Source organism: Erigeron canadensis, chromosome 4 (genome assembly GCF_010389155.1).
Source record: "Erigeron canadensis isolate Cc75 chromosome 4, C_canadensis_v1, whole genome shotgun sequence".
NCBI classification, from domain to species: domain Eukaryota; kingdom Viridiplantae; phylum Streptophyta; class Magnoliopsida; order Asterales; family Asteraceae; genus Erigeron; species Erigeron canadensis.
Window position 1 is genome coordinate 44,535,145 of NC_057764.1, and position 20,628 is coordinate 44,555,772.

The 20,628-nt window shown below is 38.6% G+C and overlaps 3 protein-coding genes across 5 annotated transcripts; 1 reads left to right on the forward strand and 2 right to left on the reverse strand.

Moving 5' to 3' along the window:
• The first annotated feature begins 203 nt into the window (after positions 1 to 203).
• On the forward strand, positions 204 to 2,159 carry LOC122597708. Its single transcript, XM_043770275.1, has one exon. It carries the CDS (start codon positions 204 to 206, stop codon positions 2,157 to 2,159), a length of 1,956 nt encoding a protein of 651 aa, XP_043626210.1.
• Positions 2,160 to 3,431: 1,272 nt separating this feature from the next.
• On the reverse strand, positions 3,432 to 5,233 carry LOC122598449. Its single transcript, XM_043771045.1, has 2 exons — positions 4,488 to 5,233; positions 3,432 to 4,357 (listed from the first exon to the last, which is right to left on the reverse strand). Exons 1-2 carry the CDS (start codon positions 4,578 to 4,580, stop codon positions 3,632 to 3,634), a joined length of 819 nt encoding a protein of 272 aa, XP_043626980.1. The 5' UTR covers positions 4,581 to 5,233; the 3' UTR covers positions 3,432 to 3,631.
• Positions 5,234 to 17,073: 11,840 nt separating this feature from the next.
• LOC122596111 (protein EFFECTOR OF TRANSCRIPTION 2-like) lies at positions 17,074 to 20,057 on the reverse strand. Of its 3 annotated transcripts, XR_006323290.1 has the most exons (5): positions 19,896 to 20,057; positions 19,150 to 19,506; positions 17,710 to 18,596; positions 17,541 to 17,605; positions 17,074 to 17,353 (listed from the first exon to the last, which is right to left on the reverse strand). XR_006323290.1 is itself a non-coding variant. In XM_043768634.1 (4 exons), the coding sequence occupies exons 1-3, from the start codon at positions 20,001 to 20,003 to the stop codon at positions 17,736 to 17,738; spliced, it is 1,326 nt and encodes a 441-aa protein (XP_043624569.1). In that variant the 5' UTR covers positions 20,004 to 20,057; the 3' UTR covers positions 17,369 to 17,605; positions 17,710 to 17,735. The 3 variants fall into 3 exon arrangements, 2 of the variants coding, with proteins under 2 accessions (XP_043624569.1, XP_043624568.1); XM_043768634.1 differs by lacking the exon at positions 17,074 to 17,353 and having other exon boundaries at positions 17,369 to 17,605; XM_043768633.1 differs by lacking the exon at positions 17,074 to 17,353 and having other exon boundaries at positions 17,369 to 18,596.
• Positions 20,058 to 20,628: the final 571 nt, after the last annotated feature.

Below are 20,628 nucleotides of genomic sequence, written 5' to 3' on the forward strand. Positions count from 1 at the left end.
CTGGGTAGCAAACCCAGTGATGGTCAGAAAACATGACGGTGGCTGGAGGATGTGCGTAGATTTCACTGATATCAATAAGGCATGTCCAAAAGATTGCTACCCACTGCCGGAGATAAATTGGAAAGTAGAGTCGCTGGTAGGATTCCGTCTAAAATGCTTCCTAGATGCATACAAAGGCTATCATCAAATTCAGATGCATCCAGATGCATCCAGATGATGAAGATAAGACAACATTCTACACGAATGATGGAATCTATTGTTACAGAAAAATGCCTTTCGGGTTGAAAAACGTTGGGGCTACATATCAAAGACTGGTTGACAAAGCCTTCGGAAGACAAATAGGCCGCAATCTTGAAGCTTATGTAGACGACGTGGTTATCAAAAGTCGCAATGAAGAAGATATGTTAGTAGACATAGAGGAAACTTTCAAAACCCTCCTCAAGATAAACATAAAGTTGAACCCCAAGAAGTGTTCATTTGGGGTAGAAGAAGGCCAATTCCTAGGGCACGTGATAACAAGAGAAGGGTTTAAAGCAGATCCAGAGAAGATAAAAGACATACACAGCATGAAGGCACCAAGAACTCTCAAAGAAATCCAAAGCCTCAACGGCAAGCTAGCAGCCCTACACAGATTTCTATCCAAGTCAGCAGAACGATCGCTCCCATTTTTCAAGACTTTGAAAGGCTGCTTAGACAAGCAGAATTTCAAATGGACCGGAGAAGCAGAAAAGGCATTCAGTGAACTTAAAGAATACTTAACGCATTTACCGGTGATGGTAGCCCCCATTAAGGGAGAAGTTTTGCAAGTCTACCTGGCAGCCTCAGAAGAAACCATTAGTGCAGTCCTAACAGCGGAGAGAAAGGGAGGGCAAGTGCCTATATACTTTGTGAGTAGAGTGCTCCAAAGTCCAGAAACAAGATACCCAGAAATTGAAAAGTTGGCCCTGGCATTAATCCATGCTGCTAGGAGGCTCCGGCGCTACTTTCAGGCCCACCCAATCCAGGTCCTCACAGACAAGCCGATAAAGCAAGTGCTTACTAGGCCAGAAGTATTCGGGCGATTGGCCAAATGGGCTATCAAACTAAGGGAGCATGAGATAGAATTTCGCCCAAGGAATGCCATCAAAGGACAGGTACTGGCAGATTTCCTAGCAGAGACACCAAGTAAAGAGCCTACTCAAAAAAGGAAGACCCCGACAAAAGAAGTGTATGAGGAGCCTATGGAGCCAGAAACATGGAAATTGTATACGGATGGAGCCTCCAGTGCCGATGCCTCCGGAGCTGGATTGATACTTACTAATCCAGAAGGCCAAGAATTCACATATGCCCTTCGGTTCAACTTCAAGGCAACCAATAATGTCTCAGAGTATGAAGCCCTACTGGCAGGACTCCAGATAGCCCAAAAAATGAAGGTGAAGCACATACACGCTTTTGTGGACTCACAGATAGTGGCTTTTCAAGTAGATGGAACTTATGAGGCAAAAGAGCCGGTTATGAAAAAATATCTTGAGAAAGTAAGGCAGATTAGACAACAATTTCTCTCTTTTCAGATTCAGAATATCAGTAGGAGCAAGAACAAGATAGCAGACGCCCTAAGCAAATTGGCATCTACATCGTTTGCTCACCTTACCAAGAAAGTGTTGGTAGAAACCTTAGAGAGAAGTTCGATTGAAGAAAGTCCGACTGTAGCCCCGATAGAAGAAGACGACCCTACATGGATGACACCAATTATCGATTATCTCACCAATGGAACACTTCCCGCTGATAGAGACCAAGCAAGGAAAATCAGAGTCAAGGCTCCACAATATGTACTCGAGGAAGAAGGCTTATACAAGAAATCATACTTGGGTCCTCTACTTCGATGTGTAGGACCAAGGCAAGCTAAGGAAGTTATTCGAGAAATACATTATGGAGCATGTGGTCTCCACTCTGGTCCAAGAACTGTTGTAGCCAAAATCACAAGAATGGGATACTATTGGCCCTCAATGCATAGAGACGCTGAAGAAGAGATAAGAATATGTGATTCGTGTCAAATACATTCCTCAGTAAAGAAGGCTCCCAAGAATGATCTAATACCTGTAACTGCAGGCCTTTCATCAAATGGGGAATCGATATTGTGGGACCATTCCCAACAGCCCCAGGTAGACTCAAGTTCCTAGTAGTAGCGATTGACTACTTCACCAAGTGGGTGGAAGCCAAACCGCTAGCTACAATTAGCGGGAAACACATGGAGAAATTTGTGTGGGAACATATTATAACAAGGTTTGGGATCCCAGAAACAATCGTGAGCGATAATGGGAAGCAGTTTTGTGAAGGAAAGTTTAAAAGTTTTTGTGAAAATCTTGAAATACACCAAAGTTTCACATCAGTGGCCCACCCACAGGCCAACGGACAAGTGGAGTCGGCAAACAAGTCGATAGTTAAGGGGATCAAGGCAAGACTGGGAAGAAGCCAAAATGGTTAGGTGGACGAATTACATCAAGTACTCTGGGCACACCGAACCACTCCCAAAACCAGCAACGGGGAAACTCCCTTTAGCCTGGTGTATGGGACAGAAGCAATGATCCCAGCTAAAGCTAGTGTTCCAACGGCCAGAAGATTCATAAACAGCACGGAAAATGAAGAACAGCTAAGAACCAACTTGGACCTTTTAGAAGAAAGACGAGAAGTCGCAGCCATTAAGGAAGCCGAATACAAAAAACAGATGCAGAAGTACTACAACCAGCGAGTACATAAAGAAACCTTCCTGCCAGGTAGCTACGTGTTCAGAAATAATGATGCAAGTAAGGCAGAAGCCCAAGGCAAATTGGGCCCGCATTGGGAAGGCCCCTACTTAGTCTCTGAAGCCTGCAGAAATGGATCTTACAAATTAACTACACCAACGGGAGAGGAACTCCCAAGGACATGGAATGGAAGCCAACTCAAAAAATGCTATATCTGAATATGCACTACTAAATTGTTAGAATGATTCATTTTGTATTAACTTTTTCACATTACGGCCCACGGCCTAACATGTACAAGCGGCTCAGACCCAGAAAATTCATGAAAATCAAAGGTTTCCATTTCATTCAAGAGCAAATTTTTATTTTCCTGTTTCATGAATATTGAGGGTTTCCATACAGTCCCTGCAACGCTCCAGCTACTTGGACTAGTAGTGCAAAAACCATACATATATAAAAATTAGATTTTATAGAGTCCTTGCAACGCTCCGGCTACTAGGACTAGAAGTGCATAAGCCTTAAATTTAATCTATGGCATTGAAACATGCAATTCGTATAAAGGTAAGAAGTAATTAAAGAACTTACCCTACCACCAATCTTGGCAACGCTCTGGCTACCAAGATAGGAATCCAAAGCATTAGCATGTTCAACACCCGAATGCAATAAAGCATAATAAGACCAGAGGTAACAACATCATTAAAACAAAGGCAAGCAACATAAAAAGTGTTCAACACAAAGTTAGCATGAAGCGTACACAAAAGGAAATGGCTAAGGCCAACAAATGTCTAAGGCCAACAGAGGCAACATACAAACATAAAGGAAATGTCTAAAACCAACAGAGGCAACATACAGATTAAAAGGAAATACATCTAAAGCCAACAGAGGCGACATAGCTATAGAAAGCGAAAAGCCTAAGAAGTAGATGGAGCTGGAGCTGAAAACGAAGTAGGGGTAGCCTCTGGAGCCGGAATCTTCAATAAGTCTTCTGCCGAGAGTCCCGAACTAGATGCTAGTTGAGTAAGATAGGCATAAGTCTTCTTTCGAAACTTTTCCCCCGCATTCTGAAGCTCAGATATAATACCTGGATTGTACCCTTCAAACTTAGTAATGTCCAACTTGGAATTCCTAGCATGTAACTTCTCAAGGTTACAGTGAGCACCCAAACGGACAACAAACTTTTGAACCTCAGCCATGGCCAAATTGAATTCAAGGCTCGAATGAAGTTTCCGGACAAACTCTGGAACAGCCTCCAACACAGCCCGTTTCTCACCAGCAAGCTTGCCTACTTTCTCTTTTAATTCACGAACCTCATTAAGATAACACTTCTCTTTCTCACTAAACTCCAACATCAACTCCTCAATTTTCTTTTGACTGTTATCATGTTTTTCTTTCCAGTCTTCCGCCAACTTCACCAAATCCCATATCTTGCCCCTTTCACGGTCTAACTCTGCATCCACCATATCGTTCCTTTGTTTTTCAATCTGAAATTCGGTCTTAAGATCTTCAACCTGGTGTCCGAATGCAAAGGTGCCATTTCTATCCTCATATCTGCGACACTGGCGCTTTAGCATTGTCACCTGTTTCCTTGTTTCACTCAGGCTCTTTTCCATAATCGTCCACCTGCGAAAATTATCATCCTGCAAAATAATAATAATAATAATAATAATAATAATAATAATAATAATAATAATAATAATAATGAAGGTTTAGCTTGTATATCCAAGTATGTATTAATAATAATAATAATCAAAATAAAATAAAATCTACCTGCCAAGACATATATTGAATAGCTATCTCACGACCGTGATCGTGGAAGGAATCGGTAGTGCGACCAGCCATCTCCTTACGGCGAGAAGGCATCACCACGCCTGAAACATAAGCCGCCCTCTCACTCCTCTCGAGCAGACCACTCTTATAAGGAACCCCAGGAAGCGTCAAAGTAAAAGGACCATCTACATCTGGGATTTCCGGAGGCTCCTAATCTTTAACAGAAGGAATGGCGGGAAGCTCATCAACTTTGAAATCAGGAGCATAGTATCCTCCCGTGGCACTCTCCCCTTCTTCTTCCTCTTCTCCCTCGTCTTCTTCTTCCTCTTTCTCCCTTTCTCCATCTGAAAGCTCGCCAGGGAGCGTCCTCTCTGCTTTAGAACCAAATACCTTGACCAGGGAAGCCCTACTTTTCCCCATACCATAACCAGAAGTACTTTGGCCATCGCTGCGAAGCCTATAAGTTCCACCAGATGGCTCAGACAACCTTATTCCCTCAAAAACTTTAGGTTTCTTAACTTTGGGACGATCAGATACTGTCTCCCTGTCTATTTTACCCTTTCATTTCGGACCCGATTGGCTTACCACTTGTTTCTTCTTTTTCTGCTTATTTGATACGTATCCAAAACCACTAGCACAGGCAGGCAACCCCAAAGTTTGAGACCTGCTCACACCTTCCGCCCCTTCTGCCTGAGGATCTATAGCTTGAAGCTCTTCATCATCATCCAAAAGTACTTCAAGCTCTTTAGAATAATCCAAGTCCTTAACATTAGGCACCCGCTCGCCCTTAGGGACGTCAGGAGTATAAAAGGCATTTTCATAACCTTCTAGCAAAAAAGTGGTAAAGTCCATCACTGCAATCAAAAGATATCTTTTAATTAGAAATACAGTCAAGATATAATGTCACAAATATGCACATATCTACAAGTCATAGCTATGGATTATACACACGTAAAAGTCAAATAAAGCGAACTAAAGTAATTTTTAGCTCCATACCCTTCCCATCCGCGCCCCAGATCAGTGGCTCCGCTGGATGATGGGCCCATGTCTTACTTAATCTAGCAAGATAAAGAATCTCCTCTGGCAATGTCCTCCAAACAACCTTAGATGCCAACAGGGACTTATACAGTTCCACGTCAAACCCATCATATGGAACAGGGTCAGACATTTTTCCTTTAGTGTTAAGAACATCCTTGAACTCGAGAGCCTGATAATATCTAGGAAGCACAATTGATGAATCTTTAAAGAATCTTTGTAATCTATAATACACTCACCCAACCCAGGCTCAGACCTCCTCTCCATAGAAAACCAATCCCCGGAACAACATAACTTATAGAATCTATGAAACAATTCGACTGTAGGCTCCCCATCATGAGCCCTACAACAAGCCTCAAACATGGCGATCCTGGCGGCTCCCATTGGGGTAATTTGCGAAACATGACATCCAAAATAATGGAGAACACTTAGAAAGAAAGGTGTAAAAGGTAACCGGACGTTAGCAACCTCAAACATGGCAAAATATAAACCTATCTTTCCTTGTGGAGCCTTCCTAATGGTATCTGAAGGCCTAGGAACCATGTAACCCATACGAGGAGGAAACTTATACTTTTTAAGAAACCAAAGCATGTCTTCCTTGTCTATACTATATGTATACAAGGCTAAATCTTTCTTACAACCACCCATAATTAAAAATAAAGAAAGCGAGACAAACCTGCAAAATTTCGGTAAGCTACAGATCGAAGAGGTAGCCTACTGATCAATACCCTACGGATGGAGGCCGCTATATTCAAATACCCTACAAGATGTGTAACAAATATAAATATAGTAGTAAATAAAAAAAAAAGAGAACCCTACGGCTCTCGATCCATGGGAGAACCAAAAATTTTGATTGAAAAAAGATGCGTGTAAAATAAACCTTACAACCCCTTATTTAGGGGACGTGTAGGCCGACCACCCCTCATGTAACCCGACCACCCCTTTTGGAGCGACAGTCGCTCCTAAAGGGGTAGTAGGATACGACAACGGGCGACAGCATACGATAACATTACTGTACGATTCGTACCCACACACCCTTTAGGAGCGACAGTCGCTCCAAAAGGGTGGGTGGGTACGAATCGTACAGTAATGTTTCTGTTTCCCCGTGAACATTCATCCTTTATAACATCTCGTTTCATATTCATTCTTGGAGCAACATTTCCATTTTGATATTCAATCGTTTTGATATTCGATTGGTTTTATATTCATTCATTTTGATTTATTCGTTTTCATTTATTACTGTTTCCCCGTGACGATTCATCCTTTATAACATCTCGTTTCATATTCATTCTTGGAGCAACATTTCCATTTTGATATTCAATCGTTTTGATATTCGATTGGTTTTATATTCATTCATTTTGATTCATTCATTTTCATTTATTACTGTTAAGTGTTTTTATTATTTTAGATGGATTGCTTGGAGGAAATTTTCTTAAATCCAAATGCGCCGGAAGGTGTAAATGAAGAGTTTGTGTACGAAGAGCCCGATGACGAATTTGAATCCCCAGATGTCCGTGATGAATTTGATTACGATCACGATGTTTTTTATACCAAGGAGGTATGTATATAATCCAACCTTTTCATTTTTGTATTATAAAAAAGTGTATAAGAAAGTGGATTATAGAAAAGTATATAAATAGTGTATTAAAAAAAATGTATTATAAAAAAGTGCATAAAAAGTGTATTAAGAAAAAGTGTATAAAATATTGCTATAAAAGTATGTAAGAAAACTAATTATTAAAACTACGGATAAAAATTGTTTATAAAACATATTAAAAATGTACGTAAAAATGTAGATTAACAAAAGCTATTAAAAGATTGTTAAAAAAAAGGTGTACAAAAAAGTGTATTATAAAAAGTGTATAAAAAGTGTATTATAAAAAAGTGTATAAGAAAGTGGATTATAAAAAATTATATAAAATAGTGTATTAAAAAAAATGTATTATAAAAAGTGCATAAAAGTGTATTAAGAAAAGTGTATAAAATATTGCTATAAAAGTATGTAAGAAAACTAATTATTAAAACTACGGATAAAATATTGTTTATAAAAACATATTAAAAAATGTACGTAAAAATGTAGATTAACAAAAGCTATTAAAAGATTGTTAAAAAAAAGGTGTACAAAAAAGTGTATTATAAAAAGTGTATAAAAAGTGTATTATAAAAAAGTGTATAAGAAAGTGGATTATAAAAAGTATATAAAATAGTGTATTAAAAAAAATGTATTATAAAAAGTGCATAAAAAGTGTATTAAAAAAAAGTGTATAAAATATTTCAGGTGTTTGACACACACATAGATTTGGTAGACTGGGCTCAAAGAACGGCAAAGGAGCTTGGTTATGTGTTAGTAACACGAAGATCAAATGTCACAAAAGGCGGAGAAGTTAAAAAGGTGGTCCTTATTTGCAACCGTGGTGGAAAAAAAGATAAGCGGTCAACCGGGGCACCCAAAGGGAGTACCAAAATTGACTGTCCATTCAAATTGGTAGGCCGTCTGACAAAGGACCATAGTTGGTGGGTTGAAGTTATAGATCACCGACATAACCATCCATCAGCTTGTAATTTGGAAGGTATTGCGTACGCAAGACGACTAACCGATGTTCAAAAAGAATTTGTGGACGAAAAGGCGTTGCTAGGTTTAGGGCCAAATAGCATAAGGGACCAATTGAAGGATGCATTTCCCGGTATCTTGACCCGTTCACAAGACATTTCTAACTACCTGCGGCAACACCGGCTAAAGCACGCCCAACAACGAGGGGAAACTCGAATGCAGGTGAAATAAGAAACATACCTGCATGTGGATCATATAACTATATGTTTATTTTTTTAAAAAAATACGAATTCCTTATACTTTGGTTGTTTACCCGTTGCAGATCGTGCTCCAATTACTATCTGACCATCAGTACACGTATCAGTACACGACGGATAGCAAACCGGATGTTTGACCAATCTCTTTTTCGTACATCCTACATCACTTGACATATGGCGTGCATTTCCTTGGATCATTGAAATAGACGCCACGTATAAAACCAACGTTTACAACATGCCGCTTGTTGAGATTGTGGGTGTCACTCCAACTGGCAAGACATTCAGCATTGCGCACGCACTTATTGAAAATGAGCAACATGCGACATACACATGGGTGTTACAGTGCTTGAGGTCGACGCTCGAAGAAGGCCTCGTCGTGCGTGTGGCACTCACTGATCGGGATCTGGCCCTCATGAAAGCGGTTAAGGATGTGATGCCGGAAACGAAGCTGATACTGTGTAGAATACACATTTGGAGGAATATTGAGTTACATGCCAACCCATCGTTTAGGTCAAAAAAAGATTATGGTTTGTTTAGACACCGGTGGGATCAACTCGTAAACTCAATCACGGTTAAAGAATACGCAGAGAATGAGCAGCGGCTAAAAGTATTCTTGGCAGATAAACCAAGTATATACATCCCGTCCCCATACTGTTTTTATGATAACGCTTACGATGTAACCATGTAGCTAAATCACTTTTTATTTTCCTGCAGATCTTTATAAGTATCTACAAATACAGTGGCTTGCCTCGTACAAGGAGTTATTTGTGTCATGTTGGGTCGACCAACACCGCAACTATCGTAACTACACTACCAACAGGGTTGAAAGCGAGCATTCTTTGCTGAAGTCAGTTATGCATCAAAAGCGGCTTACGTTCCACAGAATCGTTGAATGTGTTAACTCTGTTGTCAGCGGGCAATACACCGAAATAAAGGGGTCACTGGAACATTGCAGGCAGTACAATCAAAATAAACACAACTATCCCTGTTTAAAGGATTTGCTCGGTAAAGCCTCCCATGTAGCCTTGCAAATTATGGTTGACGAAATTGATCGATTGAAAAATACAGTAAAAGGGGACGTGTCAAAGTGCGGGTGTACGGTATGGGCTAGTTGTGGCTTGCCATGTAGTTGTCGACTTCTAACATACATGCAGGAACGTAAGTACAGTTCATTCAGATACAAATGGTCCATTTTACTTAAAAATACTTAATGTAATATTTTTATTCCTGCAGGAAGGCGTGTACAAGAATATGAGATAGATGCATTTTGGTGCAGGCTCGATATAACCCAGTCCACCTGCCTGCCTGGAAATGTGAACAAAGACTCGGATGATGACGAGCCTGTTGAGGCCTTTTGTGGCGAGGTTACTGCTGTCTTGGAACGACAACCCATAAAACAAAGGAAAAGCTTGATGTCCAAAATAAAGGACCTCATCTATCCGGGTCGGTCCAAAATAAGGATCCAGAGGTCCAAAAGAAACACGTGGTAGACCTGTTGGGTCAAAGAAAAAGGTATATTATTATAGTCTAGCAAATTATTACTTGTTAAATACTATCATCTAACTTAATTATTCATTCATTCATTGCAGATGCCAGACTTGAACGTATCACCTCCGATGCCACCACCACCAAAGTTGAAAAAGTCAAGGTCCGTGCACGTGACCACACCTAAAAATCCGGATACCGCACCAGACTCAGGCTCATGCTACAGAGACTTTCATCCGGCGAGACACAGTGAGCATGTGCCCACGCAGTCACGTTTCGCGGAGCCTGACACCGATTTACGGGAGGACACCCGTGGATATATTGATGACTTGATCTGATCGTCACAATATTCAACAGCAGGGCCGAGTAATGAGCCTACAACCGAAACCCCATTCTTAGATCAGTTGTTCGGCGCAGCCGAACCCGCGTACTATCCTGTGCCACCAACAACACCAACAGGCTTAATGGATCAGTTCTTCAGTGCCGATACTTATTTTCCTGCAGGTCCTAGCACTACGATGCCAGCTGCACCATCATCGTACTTTGATTTTTTCAATACGCCCACACAACCTTCGATGCCACCAGCACCATCACCTCCGATGCCAGCAGCACCAGCACCATCACCAATATCTCCCATATCAGCTGAGCAGCAATTGGCTGCTCTACCAGTACCACCACCTAACACTAGCCCACTGCAGACGACGGGTATAAAGAGTTACCTTGACGACATACCGAATGTATTTAGACCATACGTCAAGGGATTATTAATGTCAGGGTGATGGCAACTGTGGATTCAAGGCACTTGCTGTTGCATTGGGATACGATGAAAACGAAGGTTACGAGTGGATCCGACTACATATGTTGGCCGAGTATGAAAATAACAAACAATTCTACGATGAACTAACAAGATGGGGACAGGTTGAAGCGAGCTTTTTTGAGGGGTTATCGCGGTCTTATGTAGGGGTGTTTAGACCAACTGCCTATTGGATGCACATGACTATGGGGACTATGTTGTTGTCCAACAGGATGGGTATAGTAATTAACTGTTTATCTACTGCCGCCAGTTGGACTTCGTTCCCATTTACCTATGGTCCTGATGAGATGCCTAGGACAGAGCCCATATCAATAGCATTAGTACAGGGTCACGGTCACTATATCATGGTGTAGTTGGAAGGTGACTACCCGATGGCCCCGGAGATCGCATATTGGGTACAGGATCGTGTAAGGCCTCCCGTGAGCAAATGGAAAGATTTGTACGGACACCGCCAGTTAGCCTACAATAGATATATAGATGCAACTAAACCTCCTCCCATCTATATGGGAACAGTGGACTCATCTGATTAGGATTGTAATAAAGTTATTTGTTTTTGTTTTACCCGTTTTTTTCTCCTTTTTTTTTTATTAAAGGAAACTTGGGGTGTTACTTCATAACTTTATCATGTTTTTACTTGGTATATTTCTTATAATAATATTTAATACTACGAAATTTGGGGTGTTAAATTTTTGCAAACCGGATAGTCCAGCATCATTATAAACAAACAGTACACAATAATAAAAAAGTCCATATCAAACACAATAATAAAAATGTACATAACAAACTGTATTTATAAAAATGTCCCTATTTCGTACAAACAAAAAAAGTCTAATCATCGGAATCGTCGTCGTCCTCACCGGCATTATCATCACCCACACCTGGTCCGGATACAGAGCCTGTCCCACTAAAAAATCCACTCATATCCGAGAAGCTACCAAAATCCCCTTATGGAGGTCCAAAATGCGCCGATCTCCCACCCCATAACTGGCGGGGGTCGAAATAGTCATCACCAGGGTGGTTCAAGTCAACATGGTAGCCGGAAGGTTGGGATGCAGAGGGGCCAGAATAGGATGCAGAGGGGCGGAGGAGGATCCTTCCGGAGGTCCATAATGTGGTTGCGGCAACTCACCAGGGAAATCATGGGATCCGAAACCCCTGAGAATCCTCCCTAGTCCGCGCTGATGTCCGGATCGCGATCCAAACGCTTCCGGGAACAACTGCGTTGGAGGTGTCGGTGCAGGATCCTGTGAATGTCTCTGCTGCACAGCTTCCAGACGGGACTGCATATAAATAGTAAGGTAAGTTTAATAAATGGAGCAGTAATTAAAAGTAATTTAACTTAAAGTTATGTATATACCACAACTTCCGGAGGTTGTAGTCTGTGGGTTGCCGCCCAAGTCGACTCCCACGTGGGGGTGGCCCCTCCTTCTTTTCGTTATGGTGCTTGGCCTGCAAACAAGTCAAATAATTAGCATTTAAAAAACACAACAGTTGTATACTTTTGTTAAAACCAAACATACCAACGCCCGATCGTGGGCAAGAGAAATAGATCGCCGACCCTGAGTCCCCACCGCCTGTTTGGACCGGTTTGTCTTGTTTGTCTCGGCCCGCTTCACCCGGTCATCCCTCGTATAGAAACTCAATAGTTTTCCCCACTCTTCCGGGTCCATACCAGTTGGCGGTGCTGTCTGCAGGGTATCTGCTGAGCCTACACCCCCCCGTGCTGTAAAATGCTGAGATTTGAATTTTGACTTTCTCTGCCTATATATGCTAGCTGCATCAGCACGGAAAGCCAGTTTTGCTGCCTTCCGGGTGGGGTCGTCCTCATCAAGCTCTAAGTACTGGTCCATCGCAAAATAGCGCTACGTTGTTTACAAATACAAGTTAGCATTTTCAGGGTTATCATTGAAAAACATATTAAGTAAAAAAATATAAAAAGAAACATATTCTAACCTGTACTTCCTCCAAGATATGGTCCCTCATAGACTCAGGCACATCATCCCATGACTCGTAGTACTGGGGGACATCTCCGATCAACGAGCCTAACAAAGATTTGTACATAGCCCCGTAGTCCCCGATCGACTGAAAGGTCTTTGATTTGTAGTCGAAGTACATGGGTAACGGGCCTCCATTTTTCTTCAAGGCAGCCTCAAGTTTTAGATTTTTGGTTGCCCCTCTTGGTGGTGGTGGTGTTTTCTTCGAGCCTACAAAACCAATAAGTAACAATAACATAAATAAGTTACTTTAAACGATAAGAATAAAATTATTTCAATGCATAACTAAATTTAATGTAAAGTCAATTTTCTTACCGCTGTTTTTGCAGCCTGATATTTTCTTCCACCACGATCGGTGCGGATCCCTCCCATCGCCGTCGCCGCCGTGAGCTCCTAGCATTTTTCTTATATCTACATAAATAATACACGTATTATAATACTTTTTATATCAACTTTTTTAACAACTTTTTTTTAACTTAATTTTTTATATGACTTTTGTACTACTACTTTTTCAATATATGTTATAATATCTTTTTATACTTATGTTTTAATACTTTTTTTACTTATACATTTTCTTAGCATTTTTCTTATATCTACATAAATAATACACGTATTATAATACTTTTTACATCAACTTTTTTAACAACTTTTTTTTAACTTAATTTTTTATATGACTTTTGTACTACTACTTTTTCAATATATGTTATAATATCTTTTTATACTTATGTTTTAATACTTTTTTTACTTATACATTTTCCTAGCATTTTTCTTATATCTACATAAATAATACACGTATTATAATACTTTTTATATCAACTTTTTTAACAACTTTTTTTAACTTAATTTTTTATATGACTTTTGTACTACTATTTTTTCAATATATGTTTTAATATCTTTTTATACTTATGTTTTAATACCTTTTTTACTTATACATTTCCTAGCATTTTTCTTATATCTACATAAATAATACACGTATTATAATACTTTTTATATCAACTTTTTTAACAACTTTTTTTTAACTTAATTTTTTATATAATTTTTGTACTACTACTTTTTCAATATATGTTTTAATATCTTTTTATACTTATGTTTTAATACCTTTTTACTTATACATTTTCCTAGCATTTTTCTTATATCTACATAAATAATACACGTATTATAATACTTTTTATATCAACTTTTTTAACAACTTTTTTTTAACTTAATTTTTTATATGTCTTTTGTACTACTACTTTTTCAATATATGTTTTAATATCTTTTTATACTTATGTTTTAATACCTTTTTTATTTATACATTTTTATATTTTCTAATACAAACATTTTCTAGTACAAACTTTTATAAACTTTTTTTTAAATATATTTTTTATATACTATGTAATACACTTTTTTTACATTTTATATTATTTACACTTTTTTACAAACATTTTTACATAACAAAAACAACAACAACAACAAGAACAACAACAAGAACAACAACAACAACACAACAACAACAATACGTTAAATCTATGGGCATATAAGATCGATCCTAATACATTTATGCATAACAAGAATAACATCAAACTAATACATATACTATATAGCAAATTAATAGATACAAAATAAAAAAAAAAATTAAAACTTACTTCGACGGTCGGAAAGGGATAACGACGGGTCGCTCCTAAAGCCTCACTGAAAAAGTGGGTCGCTCCTAAAGCCTCACCGGAATACCTTGGCCGGAAAATATGGGGGAGAGGGGGTTGGATCGGTTGGGGTTTACGAAAGAGGTAACGACGGGTCGCTCCTAAAGCCTCACCGGAATATCTTGGCCGGAAAATATGGGGGAGAGAGGGTTGGATCGGTTGGAAAGGAGAAGAGAAAAGCGGGGGTCGGAAAATATGGAGTAGGAGTATGGAGAAACTGATGAAGAAGAAGGGGGATCGATCGGTTTTTTTATTCGAGGCACCCTTTAGGAGCGACCGTCGCTCCTAAAGAGGGGGTTTAATGCACCCCTTTAGGAGCGACCGTCGCTCCTAAAGAGGGGGTTGACGGGTCAGCGGGTATATGCATAGGTATCCGCGAGCAATTAATGGGTCTACCCTTTAGGAGCGACTGTTGCTCCTAAAGAGGGGTGGTCGGGTTACAGAATATTCCGTGATCGGGGTATGTGGCCTGCTTATTTATAAGAGATGTGACAAGACATATGAAACAGCAGGCTGTTGCCCCACGCGCGGACAAGACTTATACCACGCATATACAATATCGCTAATGCTTTCTCTCGAATCTTTTGTTTACTCCAATAGTCTTTTGTTTTTCTTTTTTAGAGGGGCAAGAGAGTATAAATATACATCAGCTAACACTCTATGGTGAAACTACAAACCAATAAAGTTGAGACACATCATTCATTAGATTCAGGCCCACCATGCTTTAAAAACAATAGTCCACGTCTTTTTACAAAAAGAAAACAAAATATTAAGTTTCCATGGACTATTCAAAAGTTAGTAATGTATACACTTAGAATTAATATCATGGGCAGTGTCTTAACTAGACCTTGCGTGTCGCCACCTCTACGGTCTCGAAATAATAATATCAAAATGCAAATACCCAAAATCTAATCCCAATACAATAATATGTCTATATCAATTACTAAAACAATATCGATAGGCTACGGCCAAAAGTAAATTTTAGTATATGAAAATAGTGGGCTACGGCCATGAATTTGTTTGATAGGCTACGGCTAAAAGTAGTCAATGGCTACGACTAAACAATAATCAAAAATTTGTCTTTTAGCCAAAACACCATGTATTTGTACATAGCATTAAGCTGGGAGGATAACATATACCTCACACATGAATTTAATTTAGAGACATTCAAATTAAAATGTTCTCCTACGTCCATGTTTAAGTTTATGACATTCAAATTTTGGATTTGTAAATGAATTCTCAGCCCAACACTTTATAAGCTTACAAGTGCTAGGCTGGGGGGCTTGATAACGTATACCTACGGTTATGCTTAAAGAAAGATTTAGTTGACGTAATCCTTAGGGCTATCACCCTTAGGCTACCGCCTACTTAGGCTATCACCCTTAGGCTACCACCCTTAGGCTACCGCCTACTTAGGCTACCATCCTTAGGCTATGGAATATAATCCATAGACCACGACAATATCATGACGTCTATACACATCCATAGACTACGACAATATCATGACGTCTATATATCTGACACCCTCCGTACTGCATGAAGACAAGAGTCTGTTACACTAGACGACGCACTGCTCAACGGCTTCCTGCATCCATGGCGTCATGGATTTGGGACCAGGTCTAGATCCTTCCTTAGGCCCTATAAATACCTTGCCATGAATCTCGTTCAAGGCAGAATGAAACACACACAAACACTCTCATATAAGCTTGGTGGCGTGCGATTATCTCACTAATCTCACACCAGTTGGGAACCGCCAACAAGCTTTATGCAACCTTTCAACCCTTCCTAAGCTAGATTAACCCTTTAGAACTTAAGCCTATATATTTGCTTAAACAAAGTGGATTTAGAAATTATAAAAGAAACCGAAGGTGGTGGTGGAGGCACCGGTGGTGGGTGGTGTGGTTCTTGGCTTATACCGGCGATTCAGATCTGGGTTTTTTGAGGTTATATGCGTTTGTATATATGTTCATCTCGTTGTAACGATGGTGAGATCTGGATTTTTCGTGGTTGTATGCATTTGTTTGTTCGGGGTCATATTACGAATGCAAAGTTTTAGAACTAGTGTAGATCTAAATTTACGATATTTGATAAGAATTGATGATGTTAATGATCACATTCTGATGAATCGATGATGTTGAAAAATGATAAGAATTGATGATTTTTTTCCCTTCTCTATGTCCCATGATATTAAATGAAATGGCAGATCTCGAAATCATTGTTATTCTAATGAATTGATTTTTTCCCCAATATACCGGTTGATATATGTTTCTGATATAGTGATATAACATGAAATATCCACCTGGAATATCCTAGTAATGATAAAGTAGATAAAATAAAAAAGAAAATTAGTTTTAATAATATTTTCAACTGGCTACCTGTACGGAGCCCCACAAAAGTCGTTTTACCCGGTTTTATACCCTCGAATAGAAGTTTTTTTTGTTGAATCCCCACAAAAACAAAAGTGTCAAAGTTGAAGCACTTTTCAAGCAATTAGCCCTTCTTTGTTTTGTATTTTCCTATTATAATTAACAAATAATAATAAAAGAAGATATATTATATATCTGTATGGTTTAGATATATCTGTTACATCTAATTAACAAAATTTTCCTCCATAATCTTGGTATAATTTTCACCCCCTTGATTTTATAAACAAAGTACAACTTTACAAGTTTGGCATTTGGTAAAATTTCACTTAAATTTTATTTCTTCCAACCTTAAGATTACAAGATTTACTCCAACACTCCACTTTTGTCATATATTCCACACAAAGGCAATCGTAAATCTGAAAACGTGAAATGGCCAATACCAACTTTTGTCATAGAGCGAATGTTATGCTAAGACATTATTTCACAAGTTTTTAACGGATGAATCAACTTAATTGCGAGCTGTTCTGGGTAAAGACCTTTTACCCTGGCCAACATTAAAATACATTTTTTTGTGATCATCATCGATTTATACATTTGCTCCAACGCTTCTGCTTACTACCTTTGGAGTTGAAGATTCGGATGCACTAGATCTTGTGAGCATTAACATTGTAAAAGGACCTACCTTTACACAATTTGATTGAATGAAAAATGAACGATATCCTTTAAGAATACATAGTTTACAGACAAACACAAAAGACATTTAAATACAATGGGAAATCTATAGAACCAACGTTCATACAACACATGATTATTTCGTATAAAAAGAAACTGAATGGTATGAATTTGCCATTTGTATAAGTATTACATACCTTTTGCAGCGGTATGGAATTATGTTATCTCGAAGATGATGAAACTCTATGATGTTACGAAGTATCTGGTGTTACAATGAGGTATCAGGCCATCAGGGTATGTGATGCTTTAATAGATAAAAAAAAACACATTTGTCCTTATATTTTGTTAACGTCGAGCACAAGGTACCTTATTTAGTTAAACAGGAAGAACTTTTATATGGCTAGTGATTGTTCATGACCCCTCATTGCTTCATGTTGCCAGCAAAACTTGCTATTTTGACCTGGTTTCCTTTTACACAATGAACCACTAACTGTAATAGCCGCACAAGTCAATAAATCAGTACTCGAGATCTTTGACTTGTTCCCATTGACCATCATCCCCATGATATTTTCTTCACAACTCTTTTGCTCATTACGAAATCTCCCGGACTCCAAATCTAAACCAGAGCTTGGTATATAATGTTTATCTTTCCTAATGATTCTCATGCCTTTATGCTCCTCACATCTTTTTCTCCCTACAACGGGCACTCTTGTACAAAAAGAAGCATCATCTAGAGTGACTCCACAAGTAAGATGAGGTGTGATCTCTGTGTTGTTTGTAGGTAAATGAGGTTTTACAAACGCGTTGACTTTCATTCCTTTGTGGTCCATACATCTCTTTCTTCCTTCAACCGGAGCCCTTGTGCATATGGAACCATGACCCAATGCTACACCGCATATATCGACATCATTGTTGTTCATAAAACTCTCTTTGGACACTAAGGTAGGTCGAAATCGGCTGAACTTGAAAATTCTGGAGAGGATATTTGTGTCCTTTTGATTAGTATAGAAGTTGGACCCATTTTCAAACACAGGTGAGTCACAACGTTTAATTTTTAGACCCACTTTCTTCGGAGGGAAGGCATGAAGCTTCTTGAATATCAGATGTACCCTTTTAGTATGTGAAGCAGCATTACTGAGCTTTTGATGTATATCACCTGGGCGACGCTCTCCATTCATCCCTCTGTTCCATGCATAATCAAAGGTTTTTAAAAGCTGGGATTCTGCTATCTCAGCATCTTTCTTGCTATCCATCTGTAGAAATCAAAGCACATGCAAAATCTCTTAGATAGTCAAGTAAAGCATTCAAGTCTTGAGCAAAGAAAAACACATAGAAGAGTTAATTTATTCTTTAGAGAGCCATTTGAGAACTTTGCTACCCCTACACCTCTTAATGCAAGATGGGTGGGTTGGGTAACAGGTAAAAAGTGGTCCATTTGACCAGCACCTTATTCTGTACATTCTTAACACTTTTTGAGAGATGATAGATTGATAAACGATAACAACAACATTATCACAAGTTAACAAACCGGATCTAAGGAATGTAACAATGAAAAAGGTTATATTATATGCCTTGAATTCATACTTTGGGACACTTCTTAATCTGTTGGACTGTTTGAGATATAACACAAGCAATTCATAAGTATAAGATCTTTGAAAACAATTTATAAAACTTGTTTACTGTACAAGATATAGATAGTTAACTTTAACTTAATTGCTTAGTATCATCATGATCATACTAGACACCTGCCATTGACTAGTGGTCACCATCAAGAAAATTAAATTTAAATCAGAAGAAGTTCCTCACCGGAGCCCATCTAAACGCAATGGCAAACCCATATGCGAATATGTCAGAGAACAATCCAAGTACTTTCCGGTCATTTTGCTCACCATTTGACAAGCCATTCTCCAGATGATCACCATCTCGACCATACTGCTGCATTCTGGTCCTAACATTGTCAGCTTGTCCAAGATAAACAGGAATTACGTTTTTAAAACTAAGTTTGCTGCTAGCATTTTCCTCTTTTCTTCGGGGTGAAACAAGTATCCCAAGCTCATAAATCCCTGGACATGAAGCGCAATTTGGAAGATTACAAGTCCTGTATCTCTCTACACCTTCCTTGTTCAACAAATAATCTTCCCAATCATTAGGCCCTATAAGGATCTGGAAATTATCATTCATACATACATAAGATCAAAACCCAATTGTACTACGGTCTAAAATAAGACATCAAAAAAGAGCTACAACAAAAATTCAATTCAGTTTTGGAAGTGTAAAATTATTTCAAAACCCCCTATGTTTAAAAACTCCTGGATACTTTAAAACCAATTCCTACATATACAAACTTCTAATTATAAATTTGATTACAAACACCTGGTGATTAAAGTTGAATCATTCTAAAATTTACTGTTCCATTGAATATTATCACATTCAAAATCTTCTAACAAACATATACACATCTATACTATCAGATCTGCTTCAAAATCATATTAAATTATGTTTACATATAATATAAATGGAAAGCATATATAGAAAGTACGTGAAGAATTAACCTTCCAATATGAAAAGACAGAATCATGCTTGGTGTGCTTACAATTCTCTCTTTTCAGCAGCGGTGGCGATGTGGTGGTGATGGCGGTGGCATTCACCATTCTTACCATCGCGTCAGTTTCGGAACCGCCCGTTACAAGGTGGTCCGTGGTTGTGAAAATAAACAGTTCTATTTTCATTTTTTTTAACTTCAAGCGGCGCGGTTACTTTATATTTTGAATAAAGTTAAAGTTGCCCCTAAACTCTTTGCTTTTTCTTTTTCATTCTTCTTAACCCATATAACTTTAACTTTTTAGTCCCTCATTACTTCAGTGTAAAGAGTTTGTTTTAGAGTTTTTCAATTAGCTTTATGATGTTATAGCTTTTAACTACCAATTAATCTTTATCTTTATCTTTATCTTTACTTTATAATAAAGCAAACCGCCTTCTCCTCATTTCAACTATTCTACCTTTGAAATACCAAATATATCCTCTATATGTATAGGGGAAAGAGAATTTGTGGCTGACTTGTACCCAACATTGGGTATAGAACCCATCAAAACTACGTCGTTTCATTAAAAAAAAAAAACAAGGCTCTCAAATAGAAAAAGGATCCTCCACATCAAAAACCCAAACATCTCTCAAATCCCTAAATCCATCCCCACTGCAACACAATCTTGATCATAAGGGGTTTCCATTGGAATTTCAAGTCTCGAAGTCTTCACAGTATCGCAAAAGCAGGTTCTATTATCATCA